This window comes from Chlamydotis macqueenii, chromosome 2, assembly GCF_036417535.1.
Source record: "Chlamydotis macqueenii isolate bChlMac1 chromosome 2, bChlMac1.mat, whole genome shotgun sequence".
NCBI lineage: Eukaryota > Metazoa > Chordata > Aves > Otidiformes > Otididae > Chlamydotis > Chlamydotis macqueenii.
The window spans coordinates 43,857,282-43,878,549 of NC_141557.1; the positions used below are offsets into that span (position 1 = coordinate 43,857,282).

At 39.2% G+C, this 21,268-nt stretch overlaps 1 protein-coding gene and 1 long non-coding RNA gene across 4 annotated transcripts in view; one reads left to right on the forward strand and one right to left on the reverse strand.

The window, feature by feature from the left end:
* Positions 1-4,496: 4,496 nt before the first annotated feature.
* The window catches only part of GPD1L (glycerol-3-phosphate dehydrogenase 1 like), a 28,587-nt gene continuing 11,815 nt past the window's right edge, over positions 4,497-21,268 (forward strand). For both annotated transcript variants that reach the window (XR_015257913.1, XM_086742750.1), the window contains exons 1-5: positions 4,497-4,585; positions 10,015-10,192; positions 11,545-11,685; positions 15,437-15,575; positions 16,765-16,877. Coding sequence is in view for 1 of the 2 variants with exons in the window: in XM_086742750.1 (XP_086598876.1) it covers positions 4,533-4,585; positions 10,015-10,192; positions 11,545-11,685; positions 15,437-15,575; positions 16,765-16,877 (624 nt within the window). In the remaining variant the exon portion in view is untranslated. The remainder of the gene's footprint in view (positions 4,586-10,014; positions 10,193-11,544; positions 11,686-15,436; positions 15,576-16,764; positions 16,878-21,268) is intronic.
* LOC147601637 (uncharacterized) overlaps positions 18,385-21,268 on the reverse strand; it is a 29,838-nt gene continuing 26,954 nt past the window's right edge. For both annotated transcript variants that reach the window (XR_015257916.1, XR_015257915.1), the window contains 2 exons: positions 20,610-20,669; positions 18,385-19,415 (listed from right to left, as the gene is read on the reverse strand). This is a non-coding gene — a long non-coding RNA (uncharacterized LOC147601637). The remainder of the gene's footprint in view (positions 19,416-20,609; positions 20,670-21,268) is intronic.

A 21,268-nucleotide genomic window follows, 5' to 3' on the forward strand; every position in this document is an offset into this window, starting at 1 on the left:
TCTGTCAAAATGCGATATGATCTTCAAGCAAAGCTGCAAGCATTCTTTCATCTTTGAGAACAGAGAGGTGATATATTTGGAAGACTGAACTATTTTGAAGGTGTCTGTCAATGTTGCATGAGGTGAGTAGTTTTCTAAAAATAAAGTGAGTACCTTTACCTCAATTTAACGAAAAATAAAATGGCTTTTAACCCTCGAAACACCTTCATTTTCTCATTAACTTTTTATCCTCAAAAATGCAGAATGGTCAGCCAAAGTAGAGCAGAACTGGGAAGTCTGAGGTGAGAATGGGCATAAATGAGAAACATTTGAATAAAGGAGTAGAGAGGTGACAAAATAAGCACAGGTAAGAGGTGGGGGAACAGGTTATGTGGAAAAAGGATGTGGAGGAACAGGGAGTGGAGTTGATGAAGAGGAGGAAGTCTGAGTTGGGAGAGAAGGTAAAATGTCTGTGACTCTTAACATTTCCTGGCCTTGATGTGCATTTCTTTTCTGGGGACTTTAAAGCTACCTAGCAGTCACTGGGAATAAAAAAAAAAAAATCCCCAAAACTGAAAGCCAAACCTAACTCCTTCCCATTCTGTACACCTTCAAAAAAAAAAAAAGTGGGACATGGAAAGCACTTTAATTCTGCTATGCAGTTAAATCTGTTTAATTTAGGCAGAGACCTCATCCTCATGTCTGTCTTTAAGGTGATTTAGAAACCGAGATGTCTTCTTAATTACTACATCTTAGTCCTCTTCGCTTTGAGGCCATCTACTCAGAAAGGCTGAGCTGTGGTACCTAATCCATATCTGTAGCTAGGCTAAAGAGTTTATAAAGAAGACACACAGTTTTGCCAGTCCTACACTCACATAACAGTATATATGCACAAGAAATTCCTGCAAAATCAGCAGAATTTAGATTGACTTAAGATATGTTTCAAGATCTTAATATGTTCCAGTGCAATAATTACTTAATTATATATAAATCAGATTCCTGTCTTTTGTACAGAACACTAAGAATAAAATGAAACTTGTCTTTAATGCTTTTAAATTTATCATAAGAAAACAGTTTTTATAATAATGTATTCAATGAGAAAATCAGCGTATTAAATGGAGTTTTTCCAAGTAGACAATCAGGATTATTTTCAGAAATTTGCAGTTAAAGCTAAATATTTTAAACTATTGTAGCTCTCCTGTATTTTCTAGTTGCCAGATGTTTCTACTTTGTACAGGACTCTTTGCAGTTGTAGATTAGCACTGTCATATCTTATTATCTCTGGGTACTGAGTTTTGAAAGACTTGTCAGGTTTTGATAAATGCTTGGACACCAGACAAATAGAGAACTTCCTAGAAAAAGAGGAACAGGCGTCCAAGCAACATCTAGAATGGTTCAAATAAATTAATACAGATTAACAGATTAAGCTGTAAGTGCAGTGACTCTGCATATAAGTAGTCTAGAGCATGCAATTAGAGAATCTGCAGTTTGTACTGTCCTTATATGAGTTGGTTTTGTTCTTAATGAATGCTTAATCCATGCTGTCTTTTTCATCAGCATATGTAAAGTCAAATGAAGCACTGAAGAAAAAAAATGGCTCTATCTCTATTGACATTGGACCAACAAACCACTTAAATACAGAGGAAAACTGGAAAGCAAGAACAGTGATCTCATTGTGTATTACTTTCTCCCCATCCAAAATGTATTCTTATTTTCTTTATCAATCTTCCTCTTTCTGGTTTGTTTGGGTTTTGGGGTTTTTTTTTGTTGTCTTTTTGGGTTTGTTTTTTTTTTTTTTCTAATGGAATTAGAGGTACCAAACAATCTGCTATCTGATGTGCACTATTGTGTGTTGATATTGACTTAGTCTTTCGGGGTGTTGACAGATCAAATCTGTCAAATCTTAGTGCCTGCTTCACCTGTCAGAGGAGCTCACACTGCTGGCATAAGGGAAACATGTGCTTCTGCCTCAGCTGCTTCCATACAAAGCCAAGAATCTGAGGGCCTTAACATGTTTAATTCAGGCAAACAGTTGTTTGGCTTGACCTAGGAGAACCTGTAGCTGTTGATCACTTCCCTCTGGCTGGTTCTTGTATAAGGTTCAGGAGAATGGAATATACACATGAGTATCTGTGACTTCAGTTTATTGATTGTACCCAGGCTGTCACAGCTACACTGTGAAGATATGCTCTTTTACGAAAGAGGCTGCTATTCTGATTTCCCTGAGATTACCTTTCAGATTGCTCTTAACCCATCTCATTAGCAATATAAGGTAAGATGCCAGACTGAACTCAAGCCACTAGCATGCAAAAAGCCATTTCTTCTGGCAACCTTGAGAAAAATATTAAAATTTCCAGCTGAGGTTGGTATAGCCCACTAGCATGGGAGGACAGTATCTTCAATCAGTACAGCTAGATTGCCTGAACACATCTGTGTGTGTGCAGATGAGGCATAGAAGAATATTTTTTGTGTTCTTGCTAACATTAATGATCTGGTAGCACTTGTTCTAACAGTAGAAAGGTTCTTCCTTGCTTTTTCTTCTCCATTATCTGCAATGTTTTTATTTAAAGGATTAGCCACTTTTTACCTCATATGCAGCTTAAATTAATCAATACTCTGTTAATAGGTAAAACTCTCTATTTGGAATAGTATGAGTAGGCCTCTACAATGTACTTCTATAATGCAGATGAGGATTCTTAAAAATGAACATGTGTTTACATTATATTTTGGCTGCTAACAGAGTTTGTATAAACTTGAACTGTTTAACTAGACTACAGTTTAGTTCATGGTGAAGATGTATATTAAAGTTCAGGTTGCAGGCTTGACAGTAAGACTGTGTAAAACACAGAAGTACACACATAACCTCATAAAACGCTGCAGATTGATGGACCATAGCTTTCTAGGTTGCTGAAGAACTGTCAGCTTTATGAAAAAATCTATAGAAATTAAAATTTGTCCTTATTTTTTATATTTCTCATTTAGCTTAATAAAGACTTATATTTTCTGTCTAGATTGTCAAAATGATCCTGAAATACTAACTATGTACTTTCTGCATCATTTTCATTCTCCTGTTGCTTATGTCATAGAATCATAGAATGGTTTGTGCTGGAAGGGACCTTCAAAGGTCATCTAGTCCAACCCCCCTGCAAGGAGCAGGGACATCTCCAACCAGATCGGGTTGCTCAGAGCCTCATCCAACCTGGCTTTGAATGTTTCCGGGGATGGGGCTTCCACCACCTCTCTAGGCAACCTGTTCCAGTGTTCCACCACCCTCATTGTAAAAAATTTTTTCCTAATGTCCTTGTTCAATTTCATAGGACTATCCCTTTCACAATCCTCCCTCAAAAGTTGGGCTGGATATTATCAGCTCTGGTCTCTAGATGCTTAAGGCAAGCACAAGCAAAACACTCCTGCACAGGACTCAAACAATAATGAGATGAGGATTTTCTCCATTAGGAAATTTCTCCACATCAGGAAATGCTACCAGTGGAAATGAAGATACTAGTGTAAGCAGATTGTATTTATGCATATTTGGGGTATTTCTTTTTCTCCCTCCTGGTTTAGTTTAATGTGATGGTAAATCAGCAGTAGGGTAAATGAAAACCCTGCTTTTAAAAAGAAAGGAGAACACCAGGTAGCAGTTCACGTTGCTTCAGTTATGATGACCCAAAATGCAACAGAGCTGGTGGAACTTTTCCTTTCCAAGAGAATTTCAGAAACAGCTAGCACTCTTGCCACTCACTTAGAAGAGGTACAAGAGAAGTTTGCTGCAGCTCCCTTTAATGAAGAGCTCAAAAGGGTCTTGATATGTGGTTTATTCTAATAATGGGTGGGGGGGGGACCATCATTGCACAGAGGCAAAAGCATTGTCTCAGAGTGCTTCCAGGTTATTATTAAATACAGCTAAAGATGCCAGTAGGCATATACTTTTGACAAAAGGGTTTCTCGATGATTACTCAAAACCACCTTACCAAGCCAACAGCTCATCTTTATTTTTTTTCCCTTGGAGAAGCGTGGGAGATGGAGAATTACATGGTTTTGACTAAAGGCTGAGGGGAAAGGACTCAAAAACATTCATATTTCATGAAGATCCTCCTGGGCCTGACGGGCTTTAGTATTCAATAGGCTGGTTCTTCCACATCCGGGTGCTTCATAGGCTCACTCTGCAGCTCTTCTAGCTTGCACTAGGAGAAAGCAAAAGGGTTTTGTTGTGGCAGCACGTGACGGAAATGGTATGGTGTTAGTTGAGGTGACAATAAGGATATGGCACAGAGCCTGCGGGGCTGACAGTTCTGGTCGAGGGCTCCCGTCATGGAGGGCGAGGCTAACGGCAAGGGTCCCCGCCGGGCGGGGCTCCCCACGGCGGGAGCCCTCGACCCCTCCAGAGACCGAACAAAAGGGAGAGAAGGAAGAACGCGGGGCCGAACTACACTTCCCAGCAAGCCGCAGGGGCGGAGAGAGGCGAGGGCGATCCCCTTGACGGCGGAGGCGGGGGAACGTGAAGGCGGGCGCCTCACGGAGCCCATCACCGCGGCCGTTGGCGGGGCGCTGCCATGGCGCTCTCCGCGGCTCCCCTCAAGGTCTGCATCGTGGGCTCGGGGAACTGGTGAGTGCGGCGGCTTCTTGAGAGGGCTGACAGCTCAGCGGCGGCCCAGGACCGACCTTCCCGGCGGCTCTGCCTGCCCGGGCCTTGCTGTCGCTTCCCCCCCCGCCCCGGCTCAGGGTTTCGCGCTCCCCTCAGGGGTGGCGGCGGCGCGGGCAGCCGCGCCCCGGAGGCGACGGCCCCGGTGCTGGTGGTGGTGAAGCGCGGTGGCGGCGGCAGCTGCCAGCTGGGCTCTGTCTGTGGCTTTTGGGTGGGCTTCTCCAGCCCTCCGTCCCCCTCGGCGGCCGAGACACTGCCCTGAAGTCCACGGAGTCGAGCGCCCTGTTTTGGCGTGCTTGTAGGCACCCATCTGTTCTGTGAAGGACTTGTTTTGGGATATTTTTAACCTGGTATTTGTTGTGTGGTTTGTCCGATGTCAGGTGACATAGGCATTACAGATACTGAACGTGGTGTGGTTTTTTTTTTTATTATTTTCTTCTCCAGTACGTCATTGCTAGCTGAGCGCTGCATGTAGGGCTTCTGTAACAAGTGCACTTCTCTCTCCAAAAGTGATGTTTGGGGTTTCTTTCCTGTGTTAGCTGCTTTCCAAGGTAGTTCAAAGAGTTACGAGATGCTAGGTTATTTGAAATACCTTTTCTTTTTCAAATTGATTATGCTGAGGCACACTGAATGCTTGAGACGGGGTTTTATTCCTGCATCTGTCACTAGCTTATAATTAGACTTAAATAAACTTCCTGTTGTGTCCGCTGAAAGCTGTAGAGTTGCTAATCGTTTATTTGAGAGGAGCATCACGTTCATAACCCTTTGTCTTGCTTTTTCAGTTTCTTTACCTTTCCTGATTACTGTTTTTGCTGTATATCCCTATTTACAGAGAATAAGTTAAGTACACTCTGTTATATAAATATATCTTCACAGTTTGTCACTTTAATTGCTAATGCTAAACATACATTATTTCTGATAACATTCTATTTTTTTAAAACTAAATCTAAATTCAGAGGAGTTCAGTGTAGAGCCAAGGTACGGCAGTTCATTAAACAAAACCTAATGGCCTTTTGTTAAAGAGGACTTGTTGCTCACCCCCTGCCCCCTCCGTGCCATTGGCTTTTGGTGCTGTTTTGCATAGTTTAAAATATCAGAAACTGTCAAGTTGTGTTTTTCTTTGTGATGTCTTGTTGAGGGGATGACTGACATTTCAGTGCAGCATCTCTTGCTTTCCTTGCACTAAGCTGTAAGATGAACAGGGAGAGACTGAGCATATGTCAAGGAAATGAGGCAGTTAGACCTATCTGTCTTTTGGGAGTATTGTTGTGGTTCTTCCATACTTTAAATCTATAAAAAAAGTTTTACAGGAAGTTTGACTGCATTTATACTTGATTCACTGTGAAACACACTTGCAGAAGCGAGATTTCTAGATATTCATGACTACAATAGGCACGTGCATGTATATTTTGTTTTCACCTCACTGGGTCAGTTTAATAACAAGAAAAGCTCCTGCCTAATGGGATGGATATTTGGGTGGCAAAATGCCACACCTGTGATGCTGAGAGAAGGAGATAATGCTATTACCAGGCATCAACTTTTTCCTTTCTTTTGGGGATAAATGTATTCAAATAACTGATGGCTTATTTCATATGTGATAGCAGTGTGGCAGGTTTGTTTTTTTTTTGTGACAGGAAAGCAGAAACCAGAGTAATCGAAAATATTAAATTGATGTCAATGATTAGACGTGCAACAGCTCTTCCATCTCCCCCCTGCCCACCCAAATGTTTCTGAAAATAATAATTCTTGGAGAGGTAGGTGATTTCTTCCTCAAAGTCCAAGGGAACAGACACCAAACCCTGACTGCGAAGAGCGCTGTGATTCAATAATATGTGCAACCATTGATCTAAATAGGAATTAATTTGAATTGTGTATCTGTGTGCATGTAAGTGTCTTTTTGAACTGGGACCTGTGGTCCTAAAGTGGAAACATTTAATGCTCAAAAGCAGGTAAATAAAAAGAAATTGAAGCATTTATATACATCTTGTAATTGATATTTTGGGGTTATATATTTTTGAAGCCTGGATTACAAGAGTGTGTGACTGGTGTTGCCTAAATTGTAAGCATGTTAAGTAGTTGAACTGAGTGAGGTTTGGCATCCTTAGCAGTTTGGAGACTGTGGGGTTTTAGAGTTCTGTGTGAGATTATTCTGTCCCACAAATGCCAGTAACTTTATGGACATCTTTGCTTCCTTACAACCCTTCAACCTATATCTGGGATGAAAAAAGAACACTAAAGGAGCTTAGAAGGGTTGAACCAATCACTTTGGATGATAAACTACTTCCAGTCAGACTTGTTTGGTTGGTTTGCTACGGGGAAGGTCACCTTAACAATGAAGTTAACTTGGCAAGGGTGACTGGACACCTGACAGAAGATCATGGGACTGTGGGATGGAACAGATGGCTCACAAAGCACCAAAGAGCAGGAGCTGGGCTTTTTGCTGGCCTTGCCCATTTAGGGTTGCTCAGCTGGTGGATAAGTGATTGTATTAGGATCTTTAAGATGGGGAATAAAATAAGCTTTCCTGGGTGTGAAGAGAATACACTTTGGGAATATGCCTTGGAGCCTCAGGGTTCAAGGACAGTGCCCAGATTCACTTAAAGGACTGCATGCGCTGCATTGGACATGTACTATATAGCTTGCTCTTCTCATAGCATATCCAGGGCAGGTTAACAAGGTGTGCACAGCCAGAATTTATCTCTGTCTGTTTTGCTAGAACTAGTTTTTAATTAATCTGATTGCCTAACTTGAACAGAAACTTCAGAGTTTGGGAAGAGACGGGAAGTTACCAAGACAGAGGGGTTCATACAGCTAGGAACCTGTAGAAAAATCGAAGGTAAAACTTGCTGCTTAACTGAGGTGATTTTGTAGGGACAGGTGCTAGAGTTAACGATGTAACTTGCCACTTGCATATTGTGCCCTTCACTGATGCTGGTATCAGGGTAAGTTTAGGAGTTTTCGGGTTTTGTGCTTTACTTTGAAAGTGATGAGGGGAAAGCAGACCAACTGTGATAGACTGTCACATGAAAGGGCAGGAGACAAAGTGGGTGGTCTTGCTCAGTGAGCATCAGATACAGCTCTTCAGAAGTGTTAAATAAGTGCATATGATTGCATTTGGGCGTACCTTTGATACTCATTGCTAGAAAGAGAACTGCTGTTTGGCATGCAACTGCCTTGTATTACTTGAATAGCATTAACGACCCCTTAGAGCATGTCAGGGTTCAGGTTTATGAGAGAATCTTTCACTATGGTTGTTTTTTTTTTTCTGTAACTGTGCTGCTGCAGGCACCAAGTTTTGCAACATAGCTCACACTGGAACTGTTATTGTTAGGAATAAATTGGCAAGAATTCCCATTCCTTTGCCTTGCAATGCATCAGGAATATACAAGACGAGCCAGACATTCCAGTAAATTATTTCAGAGTACACACTGAGAAGTATTAGGGCACAGAAGAGAATATAGGCGTGCTTGTTGGATTAACAGGTGTGGAGAGCTGGTATTTCACCTTGCACAGAGCAGTCTTAGACTCAGTGTCAGTTGTTTGAGCTTGCTTAATTCAGTCCTACAACAGTTGTTACAACATAACAGGAAATGAAGAATCAAAGAAGCCAGTCAGGAGAATCTTCTTGAATTCAGGAACTAAGACTAGGCAAATCTTCACTTTTTTAATATGACATTCAAAGGCTGAAAAAAGACAGATAAGGCATTTAAGTGTTAAATAGTAATGTCTTGCTCAAGTAGTACACACTGCCAAACTTTATGCTGGCAAACTCTTTGAAAATCCCAGTCAGACAGTTGCTGAATCAGTTATTTCTGTGTTTCTGTATCAATTAAGCACAAAGAATGTGTAGTGAAGTTCAAAACTGAAGACAGTGACTTATTAGGATCCAGACTATATATAAATCTGTATATAAATCTGCAGTTGTAAATGTGCTTTTGTTCAAGGAACTCAAAGCACTTTCTGAGGAACACGTAACTGTGTTGTGTTGGATGTGACTTGTAGCGTTTGTGTGGATCTGAAATTTTGGGGGCTGAGCCGGTGAGGTGTCTGCCATTGCAGCAGAAACCACTCTGTGTGCATGCAGATCTAGAGCGTGAGCTTGATAAGAGCTGGCTGACAATTGTGTATCATCTCCTGAACCTAGGCGAATTTGTAGTGTGTGAAGTGCTGTTAGAGAAATAAATTCTAGTCTTTTAACACATACAGTTTTATAATTTAACTGAAGAAGGCCTGCTTAGAATACTATATTTTTTTCTACTGCTGCTTGGAAAGTGACCTTAGGCCTGTGAGAGCACCCATCTTTAACGTTGCACAATGAGTTGTGCCGTATTAAAAGCCCTTGGAGCAGAATGAATCTGTTTGGTTTAGCTGCCAGCTATGAATTTATCTCAAGCAATGTCCGTAATAAATTTAGGGGAGTGTGTGTGTATAACTATATTTGTAAAGTTCAAGTGTTCTTACCTCCTAATAAAGCATGTAATTTCCACACACACACACAGACATGTAAGCCTCGGGTCAGTGACATGGTGTACTTTTTTCACATCTTTCTAATTTTTTTTTGGTCTGCTTAGTAGGCTATCAGTAATTATGAAGCTGCCTTCTTGTCCCAGGAAAGGAAGTTAGGTTAACAGGCTTTATGAAATTGGATCTTTTTCGTCCATATAGCATTCAGGCTAGGAATGGAAAGGAAGATTGCGTTTGTTCCTCTTGTGTATAGCTTCAGTAATTCTGATTGATTTATTTGTTGCTTAGAGATTTGAGTAGTAAAATTTATCACCATCCTACAGGTTTCACTGTATGCTGTTCTTGGAAAGAGAATGAGGCTAACGGTAATGGAATTGTCTGCCTGCAAATTCAGAGGATGCTGTTGCAATAGTTAAATTCTGTGAGGTTGGCAGCATAACTGTAAAGCTTACAACTTATGCAAGATAGAAATGCTTCTTGGCTTTAAATGCCTGTCAAAATTGTACAGTAATTGATGGGTCAGTCATTGGAGCAAAGAAAGCTTCCCGTTTCTTAAGGGTGAAAATGATCAATTTTTAAAAATTGAGTATGTCACTTTTACCACTGCTTTGAAGATATAATCCATTTGATTTGTGGAAATACAACCCCAGCTCTCACTGGATAGCCAATAAGCAGACTAAATAAGTAAGGACGTGTTCAGTAAATGCTTCAGTCCAACCTACTCTAGAAATATTTTATTTTTTTTTTTTTTTAGAAAAAGCAGCAGGTGTGAATGACTGGTGTGTTTTTCCACTTGTTTTACTTGATCAAATACGCTACATAGTAACTGGTCCAATAACCTGTCAATTCCTGTTTATTTTAAAGACAATCTATTTATTCTAGAGCAAAATTGTAATTCTTCTGGAATATTTTTGTTTTCTTTTCTGCAGGGGTTCTGCAGTTGCCAAAATAATAGGCAATAATGTAAAAAAACTGCAAAAATTTGCTTCCACAGTGAAGATGTGGGTCTTCGAAGAGAATATTAATGGGAGAAAACTGACAGATATCATAAATAATGAACATGAAAATGTGAAGTATCTCCCTGGATACAAGCTGCCAGATAATGTGGTAAGGCTCAGAAGCTAAATTCTAGTTATGAAGCAGAGGGAATATTACTCATGCTGTGAATGGAGGTAGAAAATTGTTTTGTTAACAACTTAGGGTTTATAATATTTCAAACTGTATGCTATTTTACTGATGAGATCAGAGATTTGAACAAGTAAAATTATGCAGTTACGCAGGTAGGTAAATCCAATGCACTGTACTTTCTTCCCTCTCCCCCTCCAACTATTGTCTTTATGTACTTCAGCTTCTGTATAGGGAAGCAAACGTGAAAACAAGGGCAAGATTAACAGCTCTGACCATACCCATTTAAAAAAAAAAAAAATTGGCGTCAGCTTCGGAAGGGAGCTGGCTGGTCAGTGAGAATTGAAGGGATTTCAAGTACTCTGAAACTCTTAGAAGGTATCACAGCATGAGAGCTAGAGTATTTCTAAAGCAAACTGAAAGCCGTTTGCGGTTTATCTGGTTCTCAGTTGCGTTTCAACCATGTGCGGTCAGATCAGCGTGTTAGGTGTAGCATTGCCAGGGCAAAGCACTGGGACTCCACATCTGTTCTGTGTTGGTGTAACTTGATGGTGGGTGGGCTGACGGTGACTCTTGCCCCAAAAACGTATAGGAAGAGACTGCAGCAGCTGACAACTCAGTAGAGATTTTGGGCAGGAAAAACATGAATTGCTGTGCATTGCAGTTTTCTCTTTAGCAGTGATGTTGAAATCCCATTTCCTTAGACTTCAGCAAGCATGGTGTTTCTGCTGTCCACTACTTGCTCGTTCAAGTTTGTTCTCTTTATCAATAGGTCGATCTTACTGCTACATTTTGAATTTGAATGTTATTTTAAAATGGTCCTAAAGTGTTAGGAAAAGTGGAATCTGGAAAGTGACTTCAAAGTAGGTCACTTTCTTAAAGGATAAACAAAATCTGTAAGTACAGAGAAAGAGAATGTAAACTAGTAGGTGTAAGAGGCCTAGAGAAGAAATTTGAGTGTATAAAGAACTAAGTAAAGAAACTAATTTATCAAAAATAGATACTATTTTCTCAAAGAGAAGGCAGCTTCTTATTTTATATTTTCTTAGTCAAAGTACTTGCTTGAATGTTGTGGAACATTTTGAATTTTCATTGCACTAACCACACTGGTGGCTGGGAAGATGCCCCTTTTCAAGACATAAAGTATCTTGTTTGAAAGCTTAAATTCTTTTGTGTTTCTGGGCAGTTTATGTTATTGCTTATTTTCGATGATGAAGCACAACAGTTTGTAGCATTCAGTTAAGGCCAAAATGTGCTTTTACTTACCAGATAAAACTTGTGTGTAGTGTTAATTTTAAGAAGTTATTTGGCCTTTCTCTCCCATAACTACACAGGTTGCTGTCCCAAACCTTAATGAAGCTGTACAGGATGCAGACTTGCTGGTTTTTGTCATTCCTCATCAGTTCATTCATAAAGTCTGCGATGAAATCACAGGACGAGTACCCAAGAAAGCACTCGGTATAACTCTCATAAAGGTATAATACATACTGTGCATTAATAACTGAGAATGTGTCATGGAATCTTCTAAAACAAGATGGCTTGATATGGAAAGTCTCTTTGTGTTATTTACTTGATAGTTCCATTAAACCTTTCTAGATGTAAGATTGGAATTTGTCTCAGTCATTAGTGGATTGTTATGCAGTGTTTTATTTTAGGCTAGTGCTTTCAGGAAGAGGAAAATGAGGCTTTTTGTACAACTTTTTAAAAGAAAGAAAGAGTGAGTATGTTATGCACCACCAAGCTTTCCAATCTTTTATTTGTTGTTTCCAAATGCATCATTAGATGAAGAGTAGAGAAAACACATAACGCTTTGATTGTTAACGCACATCCCACACGCTGAGTTGATCATTTTAAGAACTGCTGAGAGAATTTCATGTGACTGAGAGGATAGTGCTCTCGTTCATGTCAAATATTGTGTTGCAACAAGAGAGTGTTCAGCACAGCCCAAAAAACCGCTTTGAGCATAGGAAATAGAAGGGGGCAGAGGTGCAGGAAGTGTTTCACTGGAATGTTTGTAGTTCTGATGGGAGGAGAATTTTTAAGTATGGGTGGGCTTCTTATTCCCATAAGGTCTGGAAGATTCTGGTTTGTTTTTGCTTTGTGCTTAGTTGAGAGCAGGCCATTTTATCAGCACACAGTCCCTTGTCTACTGCCATTTCTGGAAAAGGATAGATTTATGGATCTGTGCTTAAAAAAAAAAAACAAACAAACAAACAAAAAAACCCAAAAAACAAACCCCAAAACCAAAAACCCCCTATCACTACTTACGGCAAGCTTGTCTCTCTTAGTTTGGCTAACTAAGCCCATCAAATCTGTATTGTTTTGTCAGTGCTGACCTGATGTATATTGCTGAGATGTATGAAAAAGTAATGCTTTTCAAGTGCACCTGCTGCATTTTGAAGAAAAACTTTTCATATTGTAGAAGGATAAAATATTCAGCTCTTTTAACACTGCCTTGCATAGAATCAGAACTGCACAACTGTCCTAGATGCCCTTAAGTTTATTGCTTTGAAGTTGTCCGTTTATGCTTCTTTTTCTATAAGCTCAAGAGAAACCTTAGTCTCCTTTGATTTGCTAAATGTGATTTATGTTCTCATGTCCTTAGTGACAGGAATAACTAATGAAATCGATAGAGTAAATGAGGATTTATGTCAGCATATCTGAAATCCGAGTCTGGGCCTATATTCTCTTGGGATTACAGATCTGAGTATTGATTACCAGTGCTTCAATGGAGTGTTGATTAATGACTGTGTTAAAAAAAAAAAAAAAGGGGGGGGGTACTTATCTTATATATATATTCCAAACCCCAACAAAACAAAAAGCTCATACTTAGTGTAGTGGAAGTGAAATAGTGACACCTGTCATGCAAAGCAGAGTTGATACCAGGCAGCTTCCCACTGTCACCTTGTGACACTGCATCAGTAAGCAGTCTTTCGAAAGAAATGCTGTGAGGCTCCTTTTAATTTTTTTTTTGCAGGAGAATGCAAAGTACGTGTTAGCTTTTATGAAAAGGCATAACTGTGCATCATTAAAACTATCATTTAAGAAGAAAGGGCAGAGATTTAACACAACAACGAAACTTAAGTAGTAGAGGCAAGAATGCATTATTTCCTCTACTTTTGTGCCTTCTTTATGCATGCTGTTTTCATCAAAGTCATATTTTTAGTGGTCTCATTATGCTCCACACTCATGCTATTAAAGTGGCTTGTGTTAACTTTGGCAGTTAAAGTGCAGTTCTGCTCTGAAAAATTAGACATCATTAGAGGGATGTCTTGTTTATGTGCTTTCTAAATTGCTTGGCAAGTTAGCAGTGTGTCATCTTTTAGTCTTTTTTTTTTTTTTCTTTTTTTTTTTTTCTTTTCTTTTGACAGTCTAATCTTCAAGCAGAGCCTAACATCTAATAATAAAACTGAGTCTTTGGGAAGTAAAGACATTTGTCTGCTGGTTAATGTGTGTTCCCGTTGAAACACTTGCAGCTATGTTGCTTTACATAAGTTCCGATCAGTAGTGTCTATGAAAACCTAACAAATCCTTGTGTGGATGTGGAGGGAGGAACTCTATACAGCTTACGATGCAGTACAGAAGTGAGCACAGGAGCAGGATAGGTGGAGGTCACTCAAAATACTCTTCAAGCAGCCTCAACATCAGTCTCATTTTCATCTACCTGTGTACAGGCCTCACAGATTGCTCTGGCAGGCATGTTACGGCACAAGCAGTAAGACCACCGAATTGAACTTGGATCGCTTGGGGATCATTGCTGCCCAGAGGAAATGCTGATGTTGGAGCCTTGTTTTTTGGGGAGGAAGGTGTATTTGTTCCTTCTCCTGTCACCTTGTCATTCAGTATTGGATTTAACTCTACAAGAAGCAGGTGCAGCTCTCCTTGACTTTGTCAGAAGTTGCATCTGTTTCTTAGCGAGGCTGAATCTGACACCTAAGCCTCTCTGATCTCCTTTCACTTGGATGAATAATTGTTGTGTACATATTCACATTTTTAGAGTTGTTCTCAGTGTGTGCATGCTTTTCTGTTTATTAATTGCCTGCTTACAGGAAGTGCTTTACAGTTATTTTGTGGGGATATTTGACACTGTGAAGGAAAAATACAACATGTGCATGTGTGTTTGCTTTCAGATTCTTTCTGTATGGCTCATTAAAGATGAGAACGCAAAGCTGTGCATTAAGTGATACAGATTGAAAAATAACGCAGCGTCTGTGTGTGTATGTGGATCTGGAAGTAGCAGAGGATCGCACTGCCTTTTTGCCTTTAAGTCATAATTCAAAGTTACCTATCTCAAAAGTACCAAATCCCCAACATTAAAATATAGTACTGTATATAGGTGGTATACTGTGGGAAAGAAAGATCATTTTGGTACCGTGCCTGCCATGCCCCTGTTCTAAAAACTCAAAAGGAGTCTGCATTTAGCAGACTAGGAGAAAAGGATTGTTTGAGAAGGAAATGGTCTCATTTGGCGTTCTTTGTTCAAGCAAGTCAGGGTAGCAGACTCTTCTCCATTGCAGCATTAGACTGTGGGGTGATCTTTTCTAAGGTCCTATTTCTGCCCCTACTTCCACGCTTTGCAAAGAGTGTATTATAAATACAGATTAAAAATATCCTTAGAAGTTAAATTATTCTCAGTTGTTCAGCTTTCTACATATCTGTCAACGGCTGTTCTATTTGTAGTAGTGTTCAAAATTATTAAGCTGTGTTTTTACTAGTAAACTGTTGGTATTATACATAAGGAAATCTGTCTCTGATATTTCAGTTCAGATACCTCTTCACAAAACAAGTTATTGGGATGCCATTTTGTGAGTTGTAGTGCAATTTCAAATCCAAATGCAAGGCCTGATTCACAGCTGATGGATTGGCGATGCTTCCCTGGTTTTAGTGAGGATACACCGATAATAAGCAGCTGAGTTTCTGAACTAACAAAGCTAAATATTCAGCACTTATTAGAATCAGGTCTTTGAGCATGGAATAAAAACTGTTACCAGCATCTAAAATTTTATCCTAATTCTTAAGGTGCTATCTCCAATGAAAAGAAGACAGCTTGGAGAGGTCACAACAATAGCAGAAGTTTCACCGGTAGCAAGTCTGTCATCTTTAGTCTCTATCTGAATAGGCCTTGTTGCAGTTCTCACCTGTGGACAAGACTGATTGTGATGTGCTTTCTTCTCTGCTGTGTCTAATGAATGACTTTTTAGTAATTCCATGTAATGTTGGCTGCAGGGAATAGATGAAGGCCCGGAGGGACTCAAGCTGATCTCTGATATTATTCGAGAGAAGATGGGAATAGACATCAGTGTGCTGATGGGAGCTAACATTGCCAATGAGGTGGCAGCAGAGAAATTCTGTGAAACCACGATAGGTACTGTTCCAAGTAATTAGAATGTTAAAAACATGCTTCTGTCCTCACAGTTGCACACCACATAGCTCAAATTTAATTGTTTTCAACATTAATTGGTTGTTATCAGAAATTGTTGAGTTCTTCTTATTTTAATGTTGAATTTCCTAGAATGTTTTTACTTCCAAAAAATACTAGGACAATACTGAGGGAGAGAGAGGAGTGCAGTTTTATCTAGTCTCACTAGAATTTTGACCTTAGCAGGTGAAATACTAAGCATGCTTTTTATCACCCTCCACGTAACAAACTGCTGTATTTTGTTACTGTGCTTAAGATTTTTCTTGGGTCTGCATGGCTTTAAAGGATAAATGATCATATATTCTGTTCTCCAGCTCAGGTGTTATGGTAACAGATGGTGTCTTTATGCATGTTTGGGTTGTTGTGGGGTTTTTTTTAAGGTATAATTATGTTATTTTAATTTCTCAAAATAATTAGTTCCCCAAAAAGCTAGGCATAGTTTTATTTCTCTGTTGATGTCTGCACACCTTTGCAGCGCAAAGTCTTGGATTTCACAGTGTCTAGACAGGCATATGTCTGTGTCTGTATACACATACAGATAGTCATACATAATAGCACAGAGTTCATGTTATTTTTTCAGTGTTCATTTTTACAGCTTGTGCATTTTCAGCTTTGTAACCTTTCATTAACAGCTTTTGCATTGAACTCAGTTTTGAGTGGTTGAATTACCTCTTAGGGCTTGGAAACATTTGTCAGTGGCAGCATGTTCAATTAATAAAACATCCTTGACATGCCTCTATCAGTAGGTATTTTTTCTGGAATGCAGGCCTTAAAAATAATTTAGAATTGCACCTGCTTTTTTGCACCTGTGTTTTTAATTCACCTTTGTTTTATTATTAACTGTTCTTTTTAAAGAGAATGATCAAAAAAGAGAGAGCATAGAGAATTCATAGAATTGTTATTTTGAATCTGTTGCTGAGCACACAATGAATTATGAAGCAGTCCAGAGTAACTTGGTGCAGAGCTTTTAAGTGTGATGTAGACATGTCCTTAGTGACTTAAAGCAGGGGTCTGTTTAGGATGAAGATAGAACAACCTTATCTCTGCTTTTAAGTATTTTGGCTTGCACGAGAAAGGCTAAATAACGCCCAAATAAATTATTCCTTTTTTAGCCTTCCTTTCTCCCTCTCAACAGGTAGCAAAATCTTGGAAAATGGCCTTCTCTTCAAAGAACTCCTGCAGACTCCAAACTTCCGAATAACTGTAGTAGATGATGCAGATACGGTTGAGCTTTGTGGTGCTCTGAAGGTAAGATTAACAGGCTGCAGTTGGTACACAGATGGAATGGTGATCCCTGGAGAAAAAAACAGGGTATTTTCATTTAAAGAATTAAGTTTGTTGTGCTTTATATAATATATAAAACTGCTACACAACACCTCCAGAAGAACCAGATGGGAAATTCAGGAGCAACGTGTTCTGGGAGTTGGATTTCAGGCCATTGTCTCACCATCTCCCAAGTTTTCTTTCTACATCTTTCACTTAACTGACACATGGCCATGATCAAGCATTGATTTCATGTAACTGATCAACGTATTTCTAAAACCATTTTAGTTCCCTTTTTCTTTTTGCAACAGTGTGTTCTCAAAAAAAAAAAAAGGAGAAAGAAGTTGACATTAATCCTTTGTGTCTGTTGACAACACTATTTCTCTCTTCATTGTCTTACACAATGTGAGCACTCTTATATTTTATATTTTGTGGATATACACGGCATAAGGTTGCTGTGGATAACCACATACAGAAATTACTTGAGTAGGAAGAAAGCTATTTCAGACCGTTATGCATCTGGAATTTTTTTGGTAACAAGATTGAGGCTGACAGGAAGAAATTACTAGCTTAAACATATTCTTATTGCTACTTTATTTCAGGTTAATTTACAGGCCATTTGTGAAAGGAAGGCATTAGTCTCTTGGCACCCTGGCCAATCGTACTGTATTTCATGTTATCTGATATCTATCCTGGAACCATTTCTGATGGATGTAGTGGTTTAGTAGATAATTTGGCTTACTTTTTTATTTTTTATATTTTGGATAATTATTTTGTATTGCTTTCTTTTCTCTGTTGAAATTATGTGTAAATGACACCATTCACTTGCAAAGCTACCAAGCCAATGAATGATGTCTTTAAGCTAAGGAGTTCTGATTCCTGCTCAGCAGGAAGTAGATTGATAGCTATAATAACATAATTTTTGGCATACTGGTTTTCTTGATAATTTTATCTTGAGAGCTGTCACTGGAAGTCCTGAGAAGAACGAGGTCATGGCTCTGTGCACCGAGCTAATGGGATATACTTTAGTGTAACATGCTTTGGAGTTACTGCATTATAGCAATTTCTCAAGATTGTGGAGCTCGTAATTTGGCTTCACAGCCATTGCTTTGAAATGCTGTGACGGTGTGGGAGGATAGCAGGAAAGAAATCCATGTGTGTATAGATCCATAAAATTAGTGAAAAAGCTTTACAGATTTTTTTTTCTTTGAAATATCCTCAACCTGATGTTTTCTGGCTAGCTTAAATTCTGCTTGGTAGAGGAGTTCTGTCCCAGCTCATTTTTATTCCAGACAAATCTTGTGAAAGGGCACTAGAGGTGAGTGTGCCCATCAAACTGAGCAGCTAGTCAGCAGACACTCAAACTCCAGGCAAGTCAGGCAAGATACCAGTATCTCTTTGGAAATGCAGAAGAATTTAAATAAATTGTTGTTCTTGAGGTGCAAAAATACTGAGGTGAAACTTGTGTATTTTCTTTGTAGCCTTCTTTTGTTCCTGCTTCATTATTCATCATGCATCCTACAGATTGAACTCTCCAGTTGCATTTCTAAAAAGCTGTGTATATTCTGTGTGCTCTTGTCATCTGGTTTTGATTGCAATATATTTTGTTAAGTGAGTTGAGACTTTCAAAGAAACGCACGGTATGAGGTCTAAACAAAAAGCAAATTAAAGATAGATTAACTTGTTTAAAAATACTGTGGATTTCTTGCCTGATTAAAAGGCATGAAGTGATATAAAGTTGCATAGATCAGCCATGGTAGTATAGGTCATGGGTTTTAAGTATACAACTCTTCCTTAATCTCTGTCATAACCCAAAAGGAGCTATATAGGATGACTTCCCTCCCCTTGGGACCAGTGACCAACTTCGTGATTCCCTTGGACTAAATTAAGGTGAAATTACACCAAATGACCAGTTTTATGATTTATTAATACAAAATACAAGGTATGTGGTTAGATAAAATAATTTAATTGGATAGCTTCACTGGATAAACAAGTCATGTTCTTAGATCTGGTCCTAAAAGAAAGAGAGGAAGAGAGACAAACAGAACGCTACGGAAGATATCACTACCAGTGGATCCAGTGGCGTCCCGTTAGTCCTTCTTGCTCTGGGTGTCTTGGTGGTGGGGGTCCCACCCTAGCGTCTGATGGCACCATTTTTATACAGTCTAAGTTCCAAAATCTCCACCCAGTTCCAAGAAACTTCATGCATGTATATGGTGGACGTGATGCCATGCGAGGTAGACATGTTCTGGTTCAGCACAGGCTGGTGGTTATATCCTGTGTGGTTGCAGGGAGACTATTTCGGGGGATCGCATCAGATGAGACCATTCCAAGGTCGATGATCTAGCACCCTGCACATGCCCAGTTCGTTGCTGGCAGGCATCAAAGCCATGGAATACCATCTCAGTCCTGCTTCTGCAGAGTGGAAACTGGTATCTCACTCTTGCAAAGTCTGCAACAGTTGCAGCAAAGCTCGCATCTTCTGCACCAAGGAATGTTTAAGGCAAATGTCTACTCATCTGTCTGCCACAATCTCAAACAAAATTTTATTAAATTCATATTTTTAAAGGTAATTTTTCATTTAAAACTCTTTCTAAGTTTAATCTTAAATCTTGTGCTGACGGCATGTAAATAACTTCCTGAGCTGTTTTTAACGCAAACATTGCAAAATTGTATTAATGCATTTGGAACATTTCCTTTCTCTGAAAGAAAATGAAGAAGCTGGAATTAAACAGATGGGTATGTTTTTGTTGCCTGTGCAAAGCAAGATGTGAATAGCAAAATGTAAATTTGAGTTTTTTCTTAGAAGTTTTACGTTCTTCTTATTAGGAGAATTGTTTGCTAAGGCTAACAACAAGCACTTTTCTTTTTTATGATTAATCTCATAATCTTTGTATTAAAACTGTGAAAAATAAGCATCTTTTCATAAGATTGTTTTTAGAGAAAAACCTGAAGTGTAGCTTCTGTCAGCTGACAGTTACTTTGTTAAACTTGGAAAGTTACTTCATGAAAAAATAGTAAAAGTCAGCATTATTTAACTTGCTGGAAGAAGGAAATTCCTATTTTGGAAGATGAGAGTGTGGTATTGTGTGAAGAGACAGATATAAAATGAGAGGTTCTACTCTCTTGCTATAGCAATGTCTATTGAAAATGTCAGCAGCATCACTGCGAACTATAGCTTAGAGGACAGAAGTAGGCAGGAACACGTCGGACCAGACTGTCTTTTTGCATGTGGAAATAGTAAAAGCAACTCCTGTGTTGGTATTTAAAGGATCGAATCATAGAATTATAGAATGGTTAGAGTTGGAAGGGACCTTCAAAGGTCATCTGGTCCAACCCCCCTGCAAGGAGCAGGGATATCTCCAACCAGATCAGGTTGCTCAGAGCCCCATCCAGCCTGGCCTTGAATGTTTCCAGGGATGGGGCATCCACCACCTCTCTGGGCAACCTGTGCCAGTGCTGTACAATCCTTATTGTAAAAAAATTTTTCCTAATATCTAGTCTAAATCTACCTCCCTCTATTTTAAAACCATTACCCCTCGTCCTGTCACAACAGGCTCTGCTGAAGAGTTTTTCCCCTAAGAAATAGTACGCTATGAGACATAGTATATTCTCCCAGTTTCTGCATTTTTCTATAAATACCAGTTTGGGAAAAGGAGACTTTTCTGGTATTCCTGGTATAATAGACTAGATCTTGTTAAAAGTCTAAAGACTTACCTCGCTCTTTATTTCTGCAAGCCTTTCTAAGCAGGGAAGATTTTCAATGTGGATGGTTGCCTAAAGGTTGGGAAAAAATACAGAATGGTGAGAGTGCTCTGAGTACAGCTTTCCTTTACAATAATGATAATTTTAGATTTTGAATTTTTTTTGAGGCATATTTGAATTCAGACTGTAATAATAGGTATTGCAGCTGGGTGATCATGAAAGAAAATGTGCTTGATTGCTATTTATATACATATGTATGTGTGTGTATATATATATAATATTCACTTCATTTACTGTATTTATTTTTTCTGATAATGGGCTGATAGAGATGTACAGAAGTATAGAAATTGGCCCAGTGAAACTGCAGTCTTGTGTCAGCTTGGAGACTGACTGAATAGGCAATGGCAGTCACTTTACAAAATCTGATGATACTGAGGAAGAACAGCTGTCTAGAGTAACTTGTTGTCTGCAGAGACAAGAAGTGTTTGGCATGTTCTTCTCTATCAGGATTTTTTTTTTCTTTCGAGGACTGAAGCACATTGCACGTTTATTTGTTGACCTTTTCTAAGGGCTGAGGTCAGAAATTAACAAACTTCAAATTTAGATAGTTCGGTTTCAAGGTGTCCAGTCGGCTTTACAGGCAGACCTAGAAGTTCCAGCTGCCGTTTGCC